Below are 26,205 nucleotides of genomic sequence, written 5' to 3' on the forward strand. Positions count from 1 at the left end.
TTTGTCAGCTTTATTTGAGGACCATGTAAAAATTACAGCCTTTTTATATGTGGTGCCCAAAGTAATTGAACAATTGGCTACTTAGCTGTTACTTGTCCAGGTGTGCCCTTGTATCGTTAGTTCACTCACAAGAGACCTAAATCTACAGCAAGAAGAATGTACTGGTAAGCTTACCAATAGCAAACAACCTAGTAGACCATGCAAGACCACTGTACTTGATGACGGAAGAATGCTTTCAATGGTTAAGAATAAAACCCTTTTCAGCAGTTGAACAGTTTAACAATACACTCCACGATGTAGGCATAACTGTGACAACGAGTACCATGAAGAGAAGACTACACCAGCATAATTTCTGAGGGTTTACGTCAAGATGCAAACCACTGATAAGCCCCAAGAACCAAACGGCCATGTTACAGTTTGCTATAAAATACATGAAAAAAAGTCTTATGGACAGAAGACAGGAAGATTAACCTGTACCAGAGTAATGGAAAGAGGAAAGTGGGGAGAAAGAAAGGATCTGCTCACTATTAAAAGCATACCAGCACATCTGGGAAACATGGTGGAGTTAGTGGCTTGTGTATGTATGGATGACACTTGAACTGGCTTAAGTTGTCTTTGTTTTTTATGACTGTTGATGGCAGGCAACCAAATGCCCCAATGCCCACTGGACAACAGTTCAGCTTACATGACTGACTCCAAACCAGTTTGGGTGTTAACGTGTTTTTGACTCCAAACCAAGTAAATCATCCAGTCTGAGTCCAACTGAGCATTGAACTTGCAAATGAAAACATTATGGCTTAAAAGAATAATCCACCTTGAAACACTATTTGGGTGTTTCTTCCATCTCATTACATCATTTTGTATGATTGGAGGTGTTTCAGACATAATTATGCATCACAGCAGTATTTTTTTAATTTCACTCGAGAGTTCAACCAATGACGTCATTGGTAAATTGAGTCTAATGTCTGATCTAAAAATGAATGGAGTCATGTTTTGTATCAATTATTGTCACCTTTGGGTTTCTCCGATGCCTGATTCTGGATACTGTGGTTTGCTTCCAACCAGGAAGTGTCGATACCAATGTAGGTTCCCTTTCTACCAGTGAAATGCAGAATTGTTCCTATTTGCGTAATGTGAGGAAATTCAGAATGTTGATTGCTTATGGTAATACTGTATGAAGTAACATATATGGATGAATACAGCAGAAGTGAAATGTCCCTATAAAGAGTAGTTGGAAGCAAATCAGGGTCACAATAATTGTTTCACGTCAGAAAACGATTCTCCCAATCAGCCATTTGTATAGGAGATCAGCCAATTGCCGATCAAGCTGTTCATAGGCCTGACACAAGATAAAGTGCCAGGATATAGCCCTTAGCCTTGGTATAATGCCCATGTACCACAAACCCCTGAGGTGCCTTAATACTATTATAAACTAGCTATCAACATAATTAGAACAGCAAATACGGTAGCATATAATATACTAACGTTCAAAGGTTTGAGGTCATTTAGAAATGTTCTTGTTTTTTTGAGAAAAGCTATTTTTTGTCCATTAAAATAACATCAAATTGATCAAATTGAAGTACATTGGTAAATTGAGTCTAATGTCTTATATGCAGATGTTTTATATGTTGCAAATAACTATTGTAGCTGATGTTTAATGGAATATCTAGATAGGTGTATAGAGGCCCATAATCAGCAACCTTCAGTCCTGTCTTCCAATAACGTGTCGTGTTGGCTAATCCAAGTTCATCATTTTAAAAGGCTAATTGATCATTAGAAAACCCTTGTGCAATAATGTTAGTACAGCTGAAAACTGTCAAGCTGATTAAAGAAGCAATAAAACTGGCCTTCTTTAGACTAATTGAATATCTGAGGCATCAGCAATTGTGGTTTTGAATTACAGGTCCAAAATGGCCAGAAACAAAATACTTTCTTCTGGAACTCATCAGTCTATTCTTGTTCTGAGAAATCAAGGCTATTCCATGTGAGAAATTCCCAAAAAACTGAAGATCTCATACAATGCTGTGTACTACACCCTTAACAGAACAGCATAAGCTGGCTCTAACCAAAATAGAAAGTGGAGTGGGAGGCACCAGTGCATAACAGAGCAAAAGGACAAATACATTAGAGTGTCTAATTTGAAAAAACAGACGTCTCACAGGTCCTCGACTGGTAGCTTAATTAAATAGTACCCACAAAACACCAGTCTCTACCTCAGCAGTGAAGAGGCAACTCTGGCATGCTGACCTTCTATGCACAGTTGCAAAGGGAGAGACATATTTTAGACTGGACATTAAAAATAAAAGATTAAGATGGCCAAAAGAACACAGACACTGGACAGAGGAAGATTGTAAAAAAAATTATACGGACAGACTAAGTTTGAGGTGTGTGGATCACACATAAGAACATTCGTGAGATGCAGACCAAATGAGAAGATGCTGGAAGAGTGCTTAACGCCATCTATCAAGCATGGTGGAGGCAATGTGATGGTCTGGGGGTGCTTTGATGGTGGTAAAATGAAATATTTGTAAAGGGTGAAATGGGTTCTTGAAGGAGGATATCACTCCATGTTGCAGCCATGCCATGCTGTTATGCCATACTCTGTGGATGGCACTTGATTAGAGCCATTTTCCTCCTACAACAGAATAATGACCTAAAGCACAGATTCAAACTATTCAAGAACTATTTAGGGAAGAAGCAATCAGCTGGTATTTTGTCTATAATGGAGTGGCCAGCACTGTCACCGGATCTGAACTCTACTGAGCTGTTGTGGGGGCAGCTTGACTGTATGGCACGTAAGAAGTGTCCATCAAGCCAATCCAACTTGTGGGAGGTGCTTCAGGAAGCATGAGGTGAAAACTCTTCAGATAACCTCAATAAATTGAAAACAAGAATGCCACAGGTCTGCAAGGATGAAATTGCTGCAAATGGAGGAATCTTTGACAAAAGCAAAGTATGAACGAGACTATTATTTCAATAAAAAAATCATTATTTCTAACCTTGTCAATTAATATATGTCCTATTCATTTTGATATATTTCCTATTCAGACTCATTTCAGGTGTTTTCATGGAAAACAAGGACATTTCTAAGTGACCCCAAACCTTTGAACGGTAGTGTACTGTATGTAGATACATAATATCTGTATATACCCTATATGGTATGATATACTCCGGCTTTAACCCAATCAGCATTCAGGGATCGAACCACCCGATTCATAATGATGATTTTTACTTCGGTAGGCTAGACCCTCATCACACATGCAAGCACATAAACGCATACGCGTACAAGCTCGTGCGCGCACACAAACACACACGCTTGAGCGAACATGTTCACACAATTTAATGCATGATTTGCAGGCTGTTCGCACTCCAGATTAAATTCATCAAGACTCTCGTACATGCCAGGTCAAATAACAATGCCCCAGTCGCCCCTCAAGTAGCCTACTAAACAGCAAGAGAGCGCATAACATACTACATACACGCCTCAAAAGGTGCAAGCGCAAACACACGACTAGCGTAATAACGCAGCCTTGAAAAGCAACAACAAAAAAGAATCAATCACATCTGCTAAATTAATCTGCGCAATTAATCTGAGTGAAACCTCTCAAAACTCTGAAACTGTTCTCAGTTAATGTTGGACATACCAATTTCACGTCTAGATCACTAAATGTAAAAACAACAATGAATGGGCTGTCGATAATTATGCAAGACCATGCTTTATGAAGTTGACTTGCATCCAACCTAAACCATTAGCATTCAAGTCCCAGTCAATGAGCCGAATTCAGTCTTCTTAAACAAACCATAGTAAGCAAACGAACGGATTAATTTTATAATTGAGCTTTCTGTAAACGTAGCGGTTATTTCAGATCCCTATTCTGGTATGTATAAAACGGAGGACATAGGCATATTACATATGTGTACAATTGTTAATCGCACACAGGCAAACATCGCCTGTACTACCGTCAGGAGATGACAAAAAAGCATAACCACACTGCAGTTTTCCGACTGTTGGGAACATCTGACTATTGAAATGATAACAGCGTGCTGAATGTGTATTTCAACACTTTTAGCAAAATTACACATGCAATAAAACATTTGTATCTGAAAATTCTACGTTTAGCCTATACGCACTCGGACGCAGTAAGTCTGCTGGCATGTTGTGAACGAATTTTGTGGAAAAGTCGCAGCTTATCTTGCCATCGCCGCCACTACGTGCAGCAGATATGATACATTTACAGCACCTATACTTACCCATATCCGCTTATCTGTCAGCTCCTGTCCACAGGTTTTAAAGCCTTCCAGGGCGCGAGACCTGAGTCCGCATGACACGCGCTCTCTTCAGACCGTACGGTTCTAATCCACGACCCCAGTCTCTACGCGCAGCCGCCGATTCCAACGCGCACCTGTCCGTCGTGGTCCTCGGAATTTAAGCGAGTAAGAGTATCCGTGTGTCAAAACTGTAGTTTCACCATGGAACATACCTCACTATTCCCTAGGACGGACAAAAATCCATATCTATCATTTCCAAGCACATGATGCCCGCTCGTGGAGTCCAATATTAGGCTAACTGCGAGACAGAACAAACCATGGATGCGACATCGAAATCATAAATGATAATCCAAAACCAGCTTGATAGAAAAGTTAAAAGAATCCAGTCGAAAGGGTATCAGCATCCTCGATCCATCATTATGGCATGATGCGCAAACAACGATTTTCCCAAGAGGCTGTGTGAATACCAGCAGATTTCCACAGTAAAAAGCGACCCAGAAAAGGGAATTCACATTACCGTCCTAAATAAGCTCAGCCTGATTAGAAAATTCCACGGCCAACCGCCGTAAGCTCTGTAAGAAAACCAAAGTAAGGATTATCACGTTCAACACTATTAGGTCTCCTAGTTCAATATAAAATACACAGGGTAAGTGCAAGCGTTTAAATAGTTAAAATCACGTAGGTAGGCTATACACATCGCTGCAACTTTGTCAGGCAGAATCAGAATGCCCTCTTCTGGCGAGAGAGCTGCTCCCGAATAAACAAGGTGCGAGTTAGGGGGAAAGTGCTAATCAGCCATCCTAAACGAGCCTAAAAAAGAGCCTAAATGCAATTAGAAAAATAATGATGTGCAACATAAAAATTTGAATAATATATATTAAAAATTATATTTCCTCATATAAAAATGTATTTCTACATTAATTTCATCATCAGTAAATAATAAACATTTTGTAACGTTTTGTACTGGGATTATTCAGCTTTTTCAGCCTGGGATAAACAACAGACTATTATTTTCTGGGTACCTAAGTCCATAAAAATATGCTAATATGTGTAAATATTTGTACATTGCAATGTCTTTATACCTAATACATATGCACAGTAGACAAAATCATAAAGCCATTACATTTATGTTCACTCATGTTTTTACTGGGAGTCTAGTTGTTTTTCATTCTGGACTGTTTCATTCCCTGACCTCCCTACAAGCAGCCCCACACATGTGCAGGCGAAAATGTTCCTCTTACATTTGAATATCTGCATTCAAATGCTGTTTGAAGAAAGTGAATTTTAAACTGTTTTCAAGGTTGAGTCCATTGTGTCCACTAGCGGACAATATTACACAACACAATGCAAAGCTTGGTTCACAACGATAAGCACTTAAGTTATTATAACCTTGTGGCAACTTGACAGATGAAGTGCTTAAAATGCAACTTTCACAGTAGTCTTCTGCTGTTTTATGGGCCAATATGCTGTCAAAATGGACGGGCTACACATTAAAGAAAAGTGTAATCAAAATGTTTGGAAAGTCAAGTGTAATTGGGCACAATCCTTGCCCCAAATATTTTGGCCCAAATATTCTAGAAAATCTTTTTCCTGTGGTTGTTGTTTTTTTGGACAGAACTACTAGCATATCATCTTGTTAAATGCCAAGTTCAGCTCTTTTATTATTTACAATGTGTCAGACTGTGCAAAATAGTATTCTGTCAGATGAGGATGTTTGGCAACGTGTTCTATCTCTTTTCACATACCAGTGAACTGAGTTCCGTTGGGTGCTGTTGAATGATTATTATTTTCAAGTCACATAGTTTCCAAACTGATTTGGCTTTAATTTTTATAACTCAATTCAAAATCCAGAAACGAAATAATTTCTATAACCAGACTTTCACATGATGGTGCTCCTCTGCTGTTTTACACTGCGCAATTCAAACGAAGATCGCGCTGCTGAAATAAAGTGACTGACAGCTCTCGTTGCACACGTTTCATTAACACCATCTGAACTGTGTTACTACCAGCTTTCAAAACACTCTGGGCCGACCAAAAAACATTCACTGCCCTCTCAGCCATATTAATTGATGAGTTGATGTGAACGATGAACGATATTCGCCCAACTTGGATGACTAATCAAAAAATATCATCGGCATAATGTTGCTTTTTTTGCATTCGAATAGCCATTTTATTTGTTCTATTAAACTATGAAATATTAAAATGACAGCCCTTAAGCCTATTCAATGTCTGAGGATTATTTTTGCTCCACAGCGTCACCTTAACATACAGTGGCCAGAAATTCCAGACTTGTCAGAGGTCACTTGAGCCCATTTAGTGACAGTGTGAGAGATGGGGAGCGAGAACTGCAAATCAGTGACAGCGCTCATTGACTGAATCACAGCTGCAGTCAGCATGGGTCCGGCAGTGACCTTAAACTAAAAAGGCAGAAGAAAGATCCGGTAAGGCGTGAAGCTTGTGCGCATCTCCCTCCCCCTCGCACAGCTGTTGAAACAGAGATCGCAATGAGCGGAGTTACTCTTGTCTGAATTAATTCCCCGAACTTAGTCTGGATCATAGCTTCTCAGCTTGTGACCCATATATTAAGAAAGGCAGAGTTACTGATGTAAATATGTCTAATTATTGATATCGACAATTATATTATATATCAATTACAATAGATATTTTACATAAATAATTTTCAATTAAGCATTGTGGCACAAGGGGTTGTGATATCTGGCTAATATACCATGGCTATGAGTTGTTCTTAAGCACAGCATCGCAGAGTGCTTGGACACAGAATATAACTGTGGTATATTACTACAGCTGTCAGGTAGATAGATTATCTTAATTGAGAAATGCTCACCAACAGTTATACAGACAATTTGTGAACAAGAATAAAGAGACATTTATTTAACGCTTTTTGTGCCTATGAAATGTCTTAGAGATTTTCTCATGAGAAATTTCCATCTAAAAGTTCTGGGTCGATGATGGCATATGTACACATTTCTCAAAAACCTAGTTAACAAAGTCTCTATAAGTACTTAAAATGTAAAAGGTTCTCTCTGCCAATTATTACTTAATTGCATTAACCACTACACTTACCTTTTTCTTCAGAAAAGAGAATGTAAAAATATACCTCTGTACACTATAAGCTATTGTCAAAGAACCGAGCAGCGGAGACAGGGGAAGGATTTCTCATGTTAACCCGATTAAAGACTGCACCTCAAAGTAAGTCAAACCCTAGATTAGGAAAAAAAACATGCCCAGAGCAGACGATTGCAACACAAAAATACTTGGAGCCATCAACATGCTCTCAGCCAGCTTTGATAAGCAAGACAGAACCCTTTAGGACATGATCTTTAAAATAAACAGAACCCTTTATATTCAACACAGGTAAGGAGATATAATGCAGTTAAGATACTAAAATGTAAGTGAACATTTATTGTATGTTTTGTATTTGTATTATTTGGAGGACACTGAAGTCTGGACGTAATTCAGCCTTCTTGCAACACAAAGCCTTAGGTGACAGACCTGAAACAACCTAAGTTAGCTCTGACCAACGTATAGCAGGTGTAGAAGTAGGCAACTGGAGATACTGCTAGCATCCGGCTAGAGGATGTTGTAGCAAAAAGATGCATGTATAGAGGTTGAGACGACGTGACTGATGTGACCCACGTGACAGAAGAGTTCTTATTTGTTAGCTATTTGTGTCCACAACGTGCCAAGCTTGCTCTTAATTTGCTACCGAGTTCTCATAATAAGGTTGGGTTACAGAAAGTATTCTGGTGAGACAGATGGTGCGGCGTTCAGTTGTGTGCCTGATGAAGAGTTGAATCAACAGATCTGTTGTAGAACACTGGTTCCTAGACTTAGGGTCAGGCTGATGTGAATTCCCTTAAGAAAAGTTCTACGGAAATCAGCAGACTAATCAATAATAGATGTAATATAATAAATCGTGACAACTGCCTAAATAGTCACTGATGATACTTGTCATTGTGAGTCTTTTAATCATATTTGCATTACAGATATCTCTGGTTTTGCTTGTTTCCCTAATTCTTCAAATAGCATGTTATAATTGTTGAAACTGTATAGTTTCCTTCTTTGTTGTTGATGGTGGTGGAGAGCTGTGTATAACATGTTGCTCCAAAAGGCCATAGCATATGATTCCCCACCATCCAAGAGACCAACATGTTATAGAGACCACCACCATCCAAATAGACTCTACAGGATAAAGGTGATCACTCAGAAAAACCTTGTAATTATTTACTGTGACTCTTCCCACAACTGGACTCAAACCATGCCAGAAAAATGCCCCCCTCAGCATAACAGATCTTTTGGACCCCCTCACTATAGGGGTCAAGCATTCAGGCCTTGTGGTGCATGCCACACATGCACTCACCCACTAGTCAAAAATATGGTGTAGGATGACTCATCTGACCCCATATGCTTCCATATTTCTGTAGACCAATGCCTATGTTTTTTTTGCCACTCTCAAATGTGGATTTGTCTTTGTAATGAGTGGTTAATGACCAGCAACCCTGCTATAATATCCCTCTCTGTCTATTTCTCGAAGGACTGGTCTTGCTGATCATGTCCTGTCCTGCATTGGCGTTCTCAGTCACCTGGGAAAGAGATTCTCTTTGATTTCTCCCTTACATATACAGCTGTGCTCAAAAGTTTGCATAGGATAATTGATAATATATGTACCATTTGTAAAAAAAATATATATATGAGTGTGCAGGCAAAACACGTCATTTATTTCTTATGGAATTCATATTCAACTGTAGGTTATAACAGAATGGCACAATCATAAAACAAAACATGGCAACAAAGAAAAAAATGAACTGACCCCAGTTCAAAAGCCTGCATACCCTTAGTTCTTAATACTGTGTATTGCCCCTTTTAGCATCAATGACAGCATGCAGTTTTTTGTAATAGTTGTCCATGAGGCCCCGAATTCTTGCAGGTGGTATAGCTGCCCATTCGTCTTGGCAACATGTCTCCAGGTCAAGGCAAAGTCTTTGGACGTCTTGCATGAACCGTACGTTTGAGATCTGCCCAGAGTGGCTCGATGATATTGAGGTCAGGAGACTGTGATGGCCACTCCAGAACCTTCACATTGTTCTGCTGTAACCACTGGAGGATCAACTTGGCTTTGTGCTTAGGTTCATTGTCGTGCTGGAAAGTCCAAGAGTGTCCCATGCTCAGCTTTTGTGCAGAAGAAGGCAAATTCTCTGCCAGTATTTTCTGATAACATGCTGCATTAATCTTGCCATCAATTTTCCCAAGATTCCCCGTGCCTTTAGAGCACCCCAAAAACATCAGTGAGCCACCACCATGCTTCACAGTGGGTGATGGTATTCTGTTCACTATAGGCCTTGTTGACCCCTCTCCAAACATAACGCTCTATTTTGGTCGCGTCACTCCAAATTACAGTGTGCAAGAAGCTGTGAGGCGTGTCAAGGTGTTGACGGGCATATTTTAACCTGGCTGTTTTTCTTTCTGGCAACTCAACCATGCAGCTCATTTTTGTTCAAGTACCATCACATTGTGCTCCTTGAAACAACCACACTGTCTTTTTCCAGAGCAGCCTGTATTTCTCCTGAGGTTACCTGTGGGTTTTTCTTTGTATACCGTAGACTTCTTCTGGCAGTTTTGGCTGAAGAATTTAGGCTTTGGATGTATTTTTATATCCTTTTCCATCTTTATAAAGTTAAATTACCTTCTTTTGCCGCTTTCACTTGTGTGTCTGTAACAAGACCAAACATTCAGGGGTATGTAAACTTTAGGGCCATTTGGGTTATTTCTGTTATCATTATGATTTAAAAAGGAGCCAAACAACTATGTGATAATAAATGGCTTAATTTGATCACTATCCTTAAATAAAATATATTTTATATATTATGCCACAGAGCACAATATGTTGTTAATTTCTTAATTGTATCATGCAGTACACCTGCATGGGAGCATCTTTTTTCGTTGCGTTCCTCCATTAATTTATATAGTTTTGTCCTTTAATTTGTCACCCGTATGTAGTACAATTGGAAAGAGGCCAGGTCATCTGATGCAGCACCATATTTCTCCTTGGTTAAATAGCCCTTACACAGCCTATAGGTATGTCGTTGTCCTGTTCAAAAGCAGATGAAAGTCTCACTAAGTACAAACCAGCCGGGGTAGGCGTTTTGCTGCAGAATGCTGTGGTATCAAAGATTGAATTCTAAATAAATCACAGATAGTGTCACGAGAAAAGCACCCCCATACCATCACACTTCCTCGTCATGCTTCACAGTGATAACCAAACATGCAGAGATCATCGGTTTACCCACTCTCAATGAAAGAACCAAAATTCTCAAATTTGAACTCATCAGACCAAAGGACATATTCCACCAGTCTAATGACCATTTATCTGGTGTTTAGTAGTGTTTTTTTTGTTGTTGCCACAATTCAGCAATGAATGCCTGACTAACGCAGTCTGATATTGATGTTGAGGTGTGTCTGTTAATTGACCACTGTAAAGCATTTATTTTGGCTGACATACAGTTAATTGGCAATTTCTGAGGCTGGTAACACTTATGAACTGCTAATGATTAGCTAAAGTAACTCTGGGTCCTCCTTTCCTGTGGGAGTCCTCATGAGAGCCAATTCCATCATAGCGCTTGATGGTTTTTGGGACTGCACTTGGAGAAAGTTCTTGAAATTGTCTGGATTGGCTGACCTTCATGTCTTAAAGTAGTGATGGACTTGCCATAATATGAACTACTAGAGTAATGATGATAATTGATGATCTTCTGTTAACCAACCCCTTAACTTTTAACAAGGCACACCTGTTAATTGAAATGCATTTCAGGTGACTACCTTATGACGCTTGTTGAAAGAATGCAAAGAGTGGCTACTTTGAAGTGAAATGTATTTTGATCTGTTTAAAAAAAAAAATCTTACATGATTCTGTACATGATTCCATGTGTTATTTCATAGTTTTTGTCTTTATATTGTTCTACAATGTGGAAAATGGTAAAAATATTTAAAAGAAGAAGAAAGCAACACCTCTGAATGAGTAGCTGTATCTAAACATGTAGACTGGCCCTGAGGTGTGGTGAGGTGAGAATAATGTGTAATGTATGTTTAACTAGTTAGCTAGGAAGATAATTAATGTCATCAAGCAAACAAAATACAGACCCTTTGTATGGTTCTCCAGTGGCGCGATCTCCTACTTTGGTTCATTCCCTCTGAACAGTTATGTGTTGTGTGGCAGTGAGCAGAATTATTTTTGCTTTGCTGGTCTTCATAGACATATTGTAGTCATTGGTTGGCTTAGACTATGAGGACAGTGTGCTATGTTTCTCAAGTGTTGAGCTCCATAACCTTAAGAACAGTGTTGTACATCACTAGTTTATTTAAGAAAATTAAACTTATTAAATTAAGAATTATTAAACTTGGGATGTTTGTAGTATTTCTTTAGTTTTTTTTTTGCTGTGGGGAAATTTATTATATTCTGTTTTTATCTTAACAAATATCTGAAGAGAACAGAAAATATTGAAAATATGTTAACGAGATATAATATTTTTAATGACCTATTGGAAAAGGTACCTATTTAAAAATTGCTGTAATATGCTGTAATAGATGTTCTTCTCGAAGTGCACCAAAACCATGCATTTCATATTTCTCGAGAAAATGTAAAAGCAATTTAAATGGCCAGTGGTAAGGCAAGTGTGTCCTCAGTAGGGTAATTTATTTAGTCTGTGTTAATTGGGAGCTTCCACAGCCCATGGGTTAAATGCTTATGCAGACAACATATTTCAGTTTTTTATATAAGAAATACATATATTTTAATGAAACATTTCCACATATGTCATTGATGCTGTAATAAATATATTCCTTCCTTTCTTTTTTTACTTTGATTTTATGCTCATGGTGTTTTATCCATCTGTGCAAGCCATTCTCTTTCTTACCACACTGCTGACTTAACAAGAAAGTATTAACCAGCTCCTGCAGTACATGTAAGGAGAACACATTCACCACTAAACAACCACAATCAGGCTTGAAACCCCACAGCCTACCACATAGATTGACTAAAGCAAAAAGGCAGCTCTGTCCCAGACCAACCCTGGGTTGGTCCTATGTACTGACAGCCTTTATTATTGCTTTTCATAGATCAGACTTTTTTTAGTAAGGTCATGGCTATCATGTTTTATGTCTGATAATCTACAGTGCTTTAAGAAAGTATTTGCACCGCTTCTGTTTCTCAGCAGTTTTTTAAGTAAAAACAAATTTTATTAATTGCATGCTTTTTGGGTCAGGATAGACAGAAACTTAGCTGGCTACCTAAAACTGTTTACGGCTATACAGTATTGCAACTATTTCTGGTAGATTCCACGATTCTCTCCTCTTTTCACTTGATGAAAAAGTTAGCATCACCCTTATTGATAGTTATTTTGTATCAATGTAATTCACAAATGAAAGAAAAAGGTATGTTGTTATGCCATGAAATTGAATAATTTTGGCAGTGTAAAGTTCAGGCTTGCTAGAAATTGTTAAATTTTTATGACTATTCCAATAACTTAGTAGATACTGGTAAAGCCTATTACTGACTAATACGCTGTTAAAACGGCCAGTGGCAAACACCATACAGTTCACAGACAGTTTTGGTGGAGTAAGAAACATTAGTTTAGTAAGAAACATTAGTTTAACACAATGCTTAATGGTCTCTAGCCACTGGATAAGTGTTTAGTGCTGTGGTGGAGTGTTTATAGACAGTGCCTCTCATGTGGGAAACCCAGGTTTGAATCTGGTGAGGGCAATGGTATTTATTAATTTTAATTGCGGGCCGGCTGAACTAGGCTTGCCTGGTTCCTTTTCTGGCTATAAAATGTATTCATTCTCGATTACTTGATTTGTTAAGGTCATATTTTTCCGCTTCCTCCATAAAAATATCAACACAATACTACATTCATCAGATGTGATGTTCTAACTGCTACAACAGAATCCAACTAAAATAAAGCTTTTTGCTTTGTTAAATATTTGAACTCAAGATTGAGGGAACAAATGCGTCAGCCATAAAACCGTGGCAATTTTTGAATGAGACAAAGATAAATCATGTCAGAACTTTTCCCTCCTTTAATGTGACCCGTAATATGAACAATTCAATTGAAAAACAAACTGAAATCTTTGTGAAAAAAATAACAATAATCACAATAACATGGTTGCATAAGTGTGAAAACCCTTAAACTAATACTTTGTTGAAGGACCTTTTGATTTTATTACAGCACTCAGTCTTTTTGGTTAGGAGTCTATTAGCATGGCACATCTTGACGTGGCAATATTTCCCCACTCTTCTTTGCAAAAGCACTCCAAATATGTCATATTGTGAGGACATCTCCTGTGCACAGCCCTCTTCAGATCATCCCACAGTTGTTCAATTGGATTCAGGTCTGGGTTCTGGCTGGGACATTCCAAAACATTAATGTTCTTCTGATGAAGCCATGCTTTTGTGGATTTGGATGTGAGCTTTGGGTCGTTGTTGTGCTGAAAGGTGAACTTTCTCTTCACCTTCAGCTTTCTGGCGGACGCCTGAAGGTTTTGTGCCAAAATTGTCTGGTATTTGGAACTGTTCATAATTCCCTCCACCCTCACTAAGGGCCCGGTTCCAGCTGAAGAAAAACAGTACCAAAGCATGATGCTGCCACCACCAAGCTTCACTGTGGGTATGGTGTTATTTGGGTGATGTGCAGTGTTGATTTTAGAATTATGGCCAAAAGGTTTCATCAGACCATAACACATTTTCCAACATGCTTTTGGGGGACATTCGTTTTAGCAACCTTCAGCCGGGCTTGGATGTTTTTCTTTGCCACTCTACCCCATACCCCATTCATATGAAGAATATGGGAGATTGTTGTCACATGTAGTAAACAGCCAGTACTGGCCAGAAATTCCTGCAGACCCTTTAATGTTGCTGTAGGCCTCTTGGAAGCCTCCCTGACCAGTTTTCTTCTCGTCTTTTGTCTCTGTTGTGCCATATGTTCTCCACTTGATGATGACTGTCTTCACTGTGTTCCAAGGTATATCTAATGCTTTGGAAATAATTTTGTCCCCTTTTCCTGACTGATCTCTTTGGGATTTTTCAACAATGAGATCCCTCTGATGCTTTGGAAGCTCTCTGCGGACCATGGCTTTTGCTCTGAGATGCAACTACAAAATGTCAGGAAAAGCTGAACTTTATTTGTGATTAATCGGAGTCACTTCAAATGATGGCAGGCGTGTAATGACTTCTATTTAACATGAGTTTGAATGCGATTGGTTAATTCTGAACACAGCCACATCACCAGTTATAAGAGGGTGTTCACACTTATGCAACCAGGTTATTGTAAGGTTTTTATTTTTCATTTTTCCCCCCTCGAAGATTTCAGTTTGTTTTTCAATTGAATTGTTCACATTTTAGGTCACATTAAAAGTTCCTTTTAACAGGGGTGTGTGGACTTTTTATATCCACTTTAGATATAGATGTTAGCTTTTATCAAATGTTATCCCTGCCTGATCTCATGTGAAGCCTTGCTTCTTGTGTCCTATACAATAAAATACATTTAGCACAATATACTGTAGGCTTACATTTACAAATGACCTTAGTACGATTTCAAAGATAAGCACAGGCATTATATTCAAGTTAACCTTGTTTTACTTTTTTATCATGAATTTGTGTCTAACTATGATAACTTTTTTCACAGATCGTCTCATCCATAATAACTTTATTCAAAAACAAATTATTTTTCACAATGATGGCAAGCAAGAGGCAAAAACCATCTTGTGAGTCAGGGATTAAAATCAATTGTAGGACAAGACAGACAGCATAGATAGCACCTTTGGCAATTGCATAGATAAATCAACAGACAGACATACAGTGCCTTCGGAATGTATCCAGATCCATTAACTTTCTCCACTTTTTGTTGTGCTGTAGACTGGCTTTTTAATAAATGTACTTTTTTTGACATCACTCAATACATCATAATGACAGCTAAAACTAGAGTTTTGAAATGTATGCTAATTTATTAATTTATATCACCTACGTGACAAAGGCCCTTTTTCGCCAAGTTTCTAAGTTGGGTCAGATAGCCAGCTCTAGGAAGAGTCTTGGGGTGGTTCCAAACTTCTTCCATTTTACAGTGATGGAGACCACTCCTGGGAACTTTCAATGATTTAGCATATATTTTATAACCTTTCCCAAATCTATGCCTATTTCAAAAGTCTACTAAGAGTTACATTACTAAGTCATTGTTCTCACCAGGTTCATACTCAGGTCTTCCGTGTGAGAGGCACTGTCTTTAACCACTAGGCCACGGCACCACATGTTTCATCAGTTGCTTGACACCATTGAGCATTGTGTTAAACTGACTAATGTTTCTTATTAAGTTTACCTCCACCACAATAGCGTCTATGAACTGTACGGCTTTTACCACTGGCCATTTTAACAGCATATTAGCCCGTAACAGGCTTACTATTATCTACTAACTTCCTAGGAATAGTCATGAGAATTGAGCAATTGCTAGTGAAACTGAAGATGAAATTTTCCATGCCAGAAACAGTCACAATATAATGGTAAACAGGTTTATTTCAGGCTAACTATAATGCAGACACTGAAGGTTATAGCCAGCAAAGTTTTCATCTATACAGAATAACACATAATGCATACTTTGTTTTGACTGTGAGGAGATATGAACACGGGACCTATAGTTTGCAGGTCCGCTTCTCTAACCACTAAGCTATTTAACAAGGGGGACTTGGTCAGTCAGTCATTCACTCACTCAGTAAAAGACATTTGCTCTTCTTGGCCGGCTTCGCTTACGCGTTCTGGCAAAAAACATTATGGAATGTGTAGGCATTACATTTCTTCCCAATTATTTATTTTCTCTTGTTTATATTAATATCTGTGGCATTTTACTATATGGGTTCTGACACTAATCTCTATTGGAAAGCCAGTGGCAGTTTGTCAATATCTATTCCCAAGCCACAACCCAAGAAACATTTGCAGCACTGAATGTTTTAAAACAAGCAATAACACAGCTGAATTTTTTATGTCATTGACTCTGGGGTAGTAACATTTATTAACTCCAAGGTGAAACAGACATAAGAGGATATATGCATATTAGGAGAAAAGTAATTTTCTATTGAAATTACATATTAATTTCAGACTGTTTAAACAGTACAAAGATGGCCTTTTCAAAATTAAAGTAGGTTAAACTGATCATACTATCATCAAGATACATACATATGTCCTCTCCCTTATGGTGAAGGTGTTATTGTGGGGGATTTACTCAGTTCAGTTTTTTTTATTTAGAACACTTTTAATCATTGGGTGTTTGTGCTACATTCCATTGGAACATTGTGTGAGAAAAGGGCCGATCCTGAAAAGAGTTGGGTCTGGTCTTAAAAAAACAAATATATATATCTGTACAGTAAATTAACCATTTTGAACATATTAATATTGCTCTAAAATGTTTTGCAGCGAAAAGATCAATCATTCCATTTTGGGCAGGACGTGTAACATTTTGTTTATATGTGCACTATCTATAAGGATAATTGCTACCATACCTCATTTAGCCAATAAAAAAAAGCCTATATTACACATTTGGTGCACATTTTCATGATCTGTTGTTGGTTAGACAACACAATTTTTACAAACAATGAACAAAAAATTTATGGACTGTATCTTTAAGTGTCAATGTGAGTTTATCTTTTAAAAGCAAACCCTTTGATTCTACAGAGCTAAAACAGAGTCAAAATATAAAAGAAACTTTTTGAAAAATGTGTGTTGTGAATGTAATCATTCATTTAATTCCAGCTAAGAATAACATTTGTATTGTATTACAACCCCATTTCCAAAAAAGTTGGGACGCTGCATGAAATGTAAATAAAAACAGAATGCAATGATGTGCAAATGATATATCCCTTTATTTAATAAAAAAAATAGTACAAAGACAACTTATCAAATGTTGAAACTGAGAAATTATAAAAGACATGCCCATTTTGAATTTGATGCCAGCAACATGTGTTAAAAAAGTTGGGACAGGAGGATGTTTTCACTGTGTTGCATCACCTCTTCTTTTAACAATACTCTGTAAGAGTTTGGGAACTGAGGAGGCCAATTGTTGTAGTTTTGAAAGTTAAATGTTTTCCCATTCTTGCTTCATATGCAGTAGGATTACAGCTGCTCAACAGTTCGGGGTCTCCTTTGTTGTATTTTCCATTTCATAATGTGCCAAATGTTTTTAATGGGTGACAGGTCTGGACTGCAGGCAGGCCAAATTAGCACCCAGACTCTTTCACTATGTGCGGAATGTGGTTTGGCATTTGTCTTGCTGAAATAAGCAAGGCCTTCCCTGTAAAAGACATTGTCTGGATGGAAGCATATGTTGCTCCAAAACCTGCATATATTGTTCAGCATTAATAGTGCCTTCACAGACGTGCATCCATTTGCACTAATGCACCCCCATACCATCACAGATGCTGGATTTTGAACTGTGCACTGATAAGACGCTGGATGGACCCTCTCCTCTTTAGTCTGGAGAATGCTGCGGCCATGATTCCCAAAATTAATTAAAATTTTTGTTTCGTCAGACCAGCGGACAGTTTTGCACATTGCCTCCGTACATCTTAGATGACCTTGGACCCAGAGAAGGCGGCGGGACTTCTGTATCTTGTTTATACTGTATCTGGTTTCTTTTTTGCATGGCAGAGTTTTACTTGCATTTGTGGATGCAGCGACGTACTGGACTGTGTTCACAGACAATAGTTTTCTGGCATCAAATGTGGGCATATATTTTTTTCCAACATTACAACTTTTGTTGTCTTTGTACTATTATCTATTGAATGCAGGGTTAAAATTTCACGCAGTGTTTTAACTTTTTTGGAAAGGGGATTGTACAGTATAACATCAGCAGTTCCAACCTAGGGAAGTAATGAACTTAAATATAAATAGTAAGATGTATACACTGGCCCAGTTGGCATCGTTATCTATACTATTAGGGTAGCATCATGTGTGTGCCTATGTGTAGGGACAAGGGAGGTGAGGGAATGGGCAGCTGTAATATGATCATTATATGTCTTTCCTGTTCATAATGAAAACGAACTGACGTACTGTCTGACAGAGACAATCAATAAATCAAGGCTAGCATATTGGAAGAACATTTATACTTTTATGAAATGGCCTTAAGCAAAATACATTTTTGTGGAGTTTAGAGGAATGTATATAGATGCAAGGATTTCAGTAACACCATCCCTCAGTCTGGCATAGCTGCAAGAATATGTCCTAGTGACCATAACTGTCTTTTATGATTACTGTTAATATTTTATCTTTTTGCAGAGTCTGTCAACCATGCAGAAGTCCTTCCTTGCTAATCCTATCCATCTCCTTGATGATGGGCATTAACCAAAAAAGTTGTGACATTTTACCTGTGTTCAGCATACTTCTTAAAATAGACACCTATTCTGACACTTTCTCTGCTCCTTTTAAAACATTTCACCCAGTACTTGGATTCATGTATCCGCTCCCATCCAATTTGGCTGATTGCTTAACTTTTGGATGGAGTTCAACAAGCTGAGATTTTTTGCTGACAGCAGTGAAACAATTAATGCCCATTGAAGTTCTGAATCCAACAGCAGTGCAAACCAAGGGACTACGGCATGATTCTTCCTCAGGATATACAGTTGATTGTGTCCTTTATGGATTGATCTTTCAGTTGTCTTTTTAAGGTCTCTCACCAACTTCAAACTGTTAAGGAGCAGATGTATTGAACTCCAATTCATTATGCATTGTATATTACCCATGTACAAAAAGTATGTGACTGGTAGATCAGCTTAAAGGGTCAGCTTAATCATCCTTCAAAAAATGATTTCATTAGTATTATTCCCAACATCTAGTAAAAAACATTGTCTTGCTTAATAAAGGGTTGATAAATGTGGCATACCTGTAACATATAAACCAATATAAAAAGGCATATTCACTACGTCATATATGAATATATGATTGGCACGTTGTTGTACAAGATTCCACACACATTAAAGCGAAGTCATGCTCACACCAACAAAAGTATTACAGCAACAAACACTTATCTTGATGAAAGCTCCTAATATATGGTAATTGAAAGCAGCTTTCTTGTCGAAACAAATTGCGTGTTCGTCACCGCACAAATATGCATAATATAAAAAGCCCTACAATGTGCTACTGGGCCTAGTTCGATTTTTGACACATTCACACATTCCCGCTGAAGGATTAGCTACAAAATGTTGGCAACACTGTAATAGGTATTGATCACGCCAGGGTCTCCAGCAAAGGACAAATAAGAGGAATAGGTAGCCTCAGGCAGCAAAACAATACATACAATACATACTGTACTGTACACGTCAAAAAGTCCACCAAGTTAATAACAATGTACTTAGTATTTCAATGAGCTCGTAGACAAATGGGTATTTGCTCTTTGCCTGCATGAGGTAGTGTAGGTTGGTTCCAATCTGAAAAGTTACAACAATAACAGTTAGCAGTTCTGTTGGTAAAATGCCTTTTCCAATCATTTGAATAACAACATTTCTGTGCCACACCTGAAATACACGCAATGTGAAGATAAAATACCCTAAAATGGGTCATGTGAAACAATCTGCTTGCCTACTTACCTAAGCTTACAGCTGGCATATTTATCCCCTCTCCTTCCCCCTGTAACAATTTCCAAGTTGTTTCTGTAAAAAAAAAAAATGCTTCTCCAACAACTTGTCGGATAAAAACATAGGCAAATAGGATTATTATTGGTTAATATCTAATCTGGCAATGTAGTCCTTGAAGTGTTTCTGCTGTGAATTTCCGCAACGTATGTCTAGCTTTTTGGATATCTTGGGATATTTGTTTATTACAATTAATAACTGTCTTTAAAGCCAAAATGCTTGACTTCATGCAGCCAGTGGCACCAGGTGGCCGACCTGAATTTATCCCACACATAGGTGAACACGTTGCTCTCCTGAAGAAAAGAGACCGGTGTTTAATCTGTATGTGTTGCAGCTGATTTGAAAGTGTCTAGTAAGCTAACGTTTTGTTCACTTTTAGGTTAATGTTTGTAGATGACATCACATGAAATTCAGTTTTTTGCAGTTTCATCAACTTTAGGTCCTTCGTGTGGACTGGAGATGAGTATAGCCCACCGATTTTAAATGGTACGTTAAAATATTTGGTATAGGATTATGTTATGGAACGTATGTCATTTTGTTTGAGGTTTGAACATTTACAATGTGTAGTTTTTAGAGTGCACCCAGAAAGTATTCAAACCAATTCACTTGTTCCTCAATTTGTGCAGCCTTATTCTAAAATGGATTCAATAAATGTGTTTCCTCATCAATTTACAAATTGTACCCCTTAATGACCAAGAAAAACTGTTCTTTAGAAATGTTTGCAAATGTATTAAAACATACATTTTCAGATGTGTGCCTTTCCAAATAGTTTCAAAATCATGTCCTATCAATTGAATTGACCACAAATTGACTCCATTTAAATTGTAGAAACATCTCAAGGATGATTGATGAAAACAGGATGCATCTGAGCTCAATTTTGAAGGCTCAAAACAAAGGGTCAAAATACTCATGTGAATGTAATATTTCTGTGTTTTCTTTTATACATTTGAAAAAAATTATAGTAAACTATTTTTGCTTTGTCATTAGGAGTTGTTATGTAGTTTGATACAAAAAAGAAAATTGATTTCCTACTGTAATGTGCTTTAGGCTTATTCTAACAGGGTCTTACAGAACAAATAATTTTACTAATGGGTGGTCCTAAATCCTTCATTAATGTATGTTTATGCTGCATATATAAAGCATTTATGTTTGTGATATGCAATACTTTTTGTTGCATTTTAGATTAGTGGTTATGTTACACACATATTTCACATTCATGTGAAATAAAGTCATTGTTTTTGTTAAATTTGAGAGAGTAGATTATGACACATTTTACTTTGCTGATTATGTCACATTTTGGCCACATTTTGAAGCCTTTATAAGTGAAACTTAATTTAGGGTGGTACCTATATATTGAGATGCAGTACCCAATCAACACAGCTAGATTAATTATATTAGTTGGATCTTGAAACAATTGTAATGATAGAGAGGAGACAACAAAGTAGAGTTAGCTAGTGAATATATGGCAAAAGTACAGACCCGGCAGATGTCTGTCTGTGTGTGTATTTGTGTGTGTGTGTTTGTGTGTATGTATGTCCGCTTTCTGTTGTGTCCACAGCATGTCTATGCTAAGTGGCTCTGACAGAATCCTCCCCATCAGGCAGCTATCTACAGGGTGATGGACAGTCCTGTTCTCTCACTCTTATGTTCACATTAAGCCAGGCCATGTTCTCAGGGCTGCCGGATGTCATTTATATCCATCTCCGCTGATCTTAACTCTGCCACAAACCCCATGCCTGACAACATCTGAAATCATCCACTGTTTTATGCTCACTCAAGGCATTTGTGGTGACAACAAACTGACAGTATTATCTACATACTGCACATTCTGTCTCTGTGCCAAGACATTGGTTTCTGGGACCAATCGGAAGGTGGATTGTCTTTGTGATCTCGAAGTTGTCTTGTACTGTCTCACAATGACATCCAGATTGTGACCAATATTCCATGTTTCCTCGCAAAAGTTGGCCCTGTTAGGTGCCTCCCGCAAAATAGTGATAGCTTCATAGAAAACATCAGCAATGACTGCCAGTGGGGATAAACTCCAAGTGGGTAAACATCTCAATACAACACTAGTACTTTCACATAGGCATGTCATTATCACAAAAGTTAGCTAATTTACATTTAATTATTTTAGAATAGTTCTGGATAAACAATACATATCTTGTAAATATCTCATCTTATCTTCATCAGCTTATCCGTATCGGGTCGCGGGGGCAGCAGCTCCAGCAGGGGACCCCAAACTTCCCTTTCCCGAGCCACATTGGCCAGCTCTGACTGGGGGATCCCAAGGTGTTCCCAGGCCAGTGTCGAAATATAATCTCTCCACCTGGTCCTGGGCCTACCCCGAGGTCTCCTCCCAGCTGGATGTGCATGGAACACCTCCCTAGGGAGAAGTCCTGGGGGCATCCTTACCAGATGCCCGAACCACCTCAACTGGCTCCTTTCGATGCAAAGGAGCAGTGGCTCTACTCCGAGTTCCTCACGGATGGCTGAGCTTCTCACCCTATCCCTAAGGGAGAAGCCAGCCACCCTTCTGAGAAAACCCATTTCAGCCTCTTGTACTCGCAATCTTGTTCTTTCGGTCATGACCCAGCCTTCATGACCATAGGTGAGGGTAGGAAGGAAAATTGACCGGTATATCGAGAGCTTTGCCTTCCGGCTCAGCTCTCTTTTCGTCACAACGGTGCGGTAAAGCGAATGCAATACCACCCCTGCTGCTCCGATTCTCCGGCCAATCTCCCGCTCCATTGTCCCCTCACTCGCGAACAAGACCCCGAGATACTTGAACTCCTTAACTTGGGGTAACGCCTCATTCCCTACCTGGAGAAGGCACTCCATCGGTTTCCTGCTGAGAACCATGGCCTCAGATTTAGAGGTGTTAATCCTCATCCCAACCACTTCGCACTTGGTCCAGTGAATGCTGAAGGTCACAGGCCGTTGATGCCATCAGGACCACATCATCCGCAAAAAGCAGCGATGAGATCCCCACGGCACCGAACTTCAACTCCTCCCCACCATGACTACGCCTCAATATCTTGTCCATAAAAGTTACAAACAGGATTGGTGACAAAGCGCAGCCCTGGCGCAGGCCAACCCCCACCTGGAACGAGTCCGACTTACCACAGAGAACCCGAACACAGCTCTCACTTTGGACGTACAGGGATTGGATAGCCCTCAAAAGGGACCTCCTCACCCCATACTGCCGCAGCACCTCCCACAGTATCTCCCGGGGGACCCGGTCATACGCCTTCTCCAGATCCACAAAACACATGTAGACAGGATGGGCATATTCCCAGGCCCCCTCCAGGATCCTTGCAAGAGTAAAGAGCTGGTCGATTGTTGTCGACCAGGACGGAATCCGCATTGTTCCTCTTCAATGGGATTTAGTAGTTCCTCAAAGTGTTCCTTCCATTGCCCAATTACTTCCTCAGTTGAGGTCAACAGTGTCCCATCCTTACTGTACACAGCTTGGATAGTTCCCCGTTTTCCCCTCCGGAGGTGGCAGACCGTTTTACAGAAACACCTTGGTGCCAACCGAAAGTCCTTCTCCATGGCTTCCCCAAACTCCTCCCACACCCGCTGTTTTGCCTCTTTCACAGCAGAGGTCAAAGCCCTTCGGGTCTGTCGGTACACTGCAACCGTCTCCGGAGTCCTCTGGAATAACATATCCCGGAAGGCCTCCTTCTTCAGTCAGACGGCTTCCCTGACCACCGGTGTCCACCAGGGTGTTCGAGGGTTACCGCCCCTTGATGCACCTAAGACCTTTAGACCACAGGTCCCCGTCGCAGCTTTGGCAATGGAGGTTTTGAACATCGACCATTCAGGTTCAATGCCCCCAACCTCCAAAGGGATGCCAGAAAAGCTCCGCTTTTATTGGTCACCATTTAATTACCTCCAACAGGGTGGAATTCTGATTCCAGACAGAACATGATGTCATATGACATGGGCTGAATCTTTCTGATCATATCTAGTGAGAAAAAGTTGGAGCTCCTTCCAAGCAAGCCATTTTATTGGGTTTGATGTGTTGTTTGGCATTACATATTTAAAATGGTCTTCATCCCTTAGAATTTTTTTCAACATAATCTTGCCAGTCCTATCGTTGAATGGCCTTTTCAAAGAGGCTAATAATGTATGAAGAGCATACATTTCATTCTAAGAGGCTACAAAGGTCAGTTGTTTTGTAGTAGCATTTGGCCAGAACAAGGCAGTGAAAAAAAATGATGTTACCATATCTTTACTTTTCCAGTGTTTCTGGGGCATTAGTAGGTGTTAAAGCCAAGTTTGCTCTAGCACAATCTGGAGCCAATGAATCCTTGTTGTTGGGTTGACTCCATTAACCTTTACCCCAAGCTGTGGGCCAATCTGGAGGCTTATGTTAGAAACCATGCAGCAGTGGTTGCCTAGAGTGGCTATACATGGAAAAGGATTGTTAAACTAACTGAAAGACAAAAAGCACTGAGTGCCTTCATCAGCTGAGGTCAGCTAGGGGAATTGATGAGTTGTTGATATAAATGTATGGCACTGCACTGCTATCAGTTTTTGAATGAGCTGGATGTCAGAAAATATATAATAATTGTATAAGTGATCCTTGAATATAACTCAAATCAAAGGAGAGGCAGCAGGAAAGCGAAGTCAAGAGCGTTGGGCCAGTAAAGTTAGCTTGTTCTAATTTCCAAACTAGCAGGGTGAAAAATCAACAATTCTGTCCATTAGCAAGACAGTTAACACAAATTGCTCCCAGCTCAGTTGAAAAGAGGAATGTGTTCTTAGTCATACTTACTGGTAAAATAACTGTAAACAAATACAATAAGTAAAATAACTGTAAACAAATACAATCTGTTAGTGTGGTTATTCAGATTAACCGATTTGATGTCATTTTGTTTCACTACTAGTATGTCTTCTTATTTTGTTTACATGAAGAGCATATATTTCTTCCACTCTCTATGTTTTGTCCTAATAAGACATGCAAAAGATAAGAGGTGGGCATCTGTGTGTGGCAGAGAATGCCTTACCATCTGTCTCTGCCTGTGGGGTCTCCATGGACACAAGCTCACACGGGTAGAACATGAACAGGCTGCTAATCTCAAGTGTGTAAGCACATACTCAGTTCACAGCGGCTGCACTAGAAAATATTGCACCTGGACTAGTATCATCTAGATTAGATTTAGATCAGTAGATCTGAATGTCATGAGAACTGAATTGACACATCAACAACAGATCCACCACATTTAAACATTTATATCTATTTTGTTATTGGTAATGGCTTAAAGCTATGTACTTTCTGTGGCTTGACTGCCATGTTTACATTAAAAAAGCTCCTGCCTTTAAGCCCACAGCACCTGCTCCATACTGGGGCACCACAATCTATTCAATAAAAGCAAGAAAGGATATTTGCTAATACTCTTGTGAGAAAGGGGCATTTACATAATGTGATATGATAAGGATCTATAAAACCCAACGGATCAATGAGGTCCAATTACAGGCTGCTAGAATTTCTTATCTTCTCCAGTTTAACTTTGAGCAGCCTGTGGTCCCACACTTTCATTCCATCTACAATGTGTTTAGAGCGCCTCATCATCACAAATAAAAGATAATCATTAAACAGCATCACAATTTACTGACTGTGTATTTCCAATGTAATTACATAGGCAAAACCTTCTCAAGGGCATATTTTAATGTGGTAGGTTATAAATATTCATATGTGACGGATGTTGTTGTTTTCACAGAATAATCATTGTTTGTTTAAGACAACTAATCTATAAAACGTGTTTTCTTTTGTTGTTTCATTCATATCATCTAATGTTGCCCAATTTGAGCAGCCTTATCCATGCAACATTAATGAACCACCTTTAACAAAATTGAAAAAAAGATGGGAAAAGGGATAGGCCAGTTGTATTTTTCTTTCCTCCTTCTTGCAGTTTGGGGACCGTTGGGAGCAGGCTGAGCTAGGAGGCTGCACCTTGATTAAAGTGCATTCACCTGTGATAGAAAAGCCTAACCATTTAAGGTCAGCGCCGAAACAAATATACAGAAGACAATGTTACATTTCAACACTTAACTACAGAACCGTACATAAACTTAAAGTACATTCATGACAACATGAGTTAGTTGTCTAATTTTCACAATTACAAACTTTGATCTCTCTCGAATGATTTACATGTCTTTGAAGATGTAATTTTTGCAGTGTCAGCGGAGCCGGCCAAGATGAGCAAATGTTTCTATATGACTGAGCGAGTAAGCAAATGACCGACT

General features: G+C 39.0%; 1 protein-coding gene across 1 annotated transcript in view; it reads right to left on the reverse strand.

The window, feature by feature from the left end:
* The window catches only part of LOC114828643 (leucine-rich repeat transmembrane neuronal protein 4), a 144,565-nt gene extending 139,623 nt beyond the window's left edge, over window positions 1–4,942 (reverse strand). The window contains exon 1 of the mRNA XM_029124901.2: window positions 4,252–4,942. Coding sequence (XP_028980734.1) covers window positions 4,252–4,255 — 4 coding nt within the window. The 5' untranslated portion in view covers window positions 4,256–4,942. The remainder of the gene's footprint in view (window positions 1–4,251) is intronic.
* Window positions 4,943–26,205: the final 21,263 nt, after the last annotated feature.

The sequence above is a fragment of the Esox lucius genome, chromosome 14, assembly GCF_011004845.1.
Source record: "Esox lucius isolate fEsoLuc1 chromosome 14, fEsoLuc1.pri, whole genome shotgun sequence".
NCBI classification, from domain to species: Eukaryota; Metazoa; Chordata; class Actinopteri; order Esociformes; family Esocidae; genus Esox; species Esox lucius.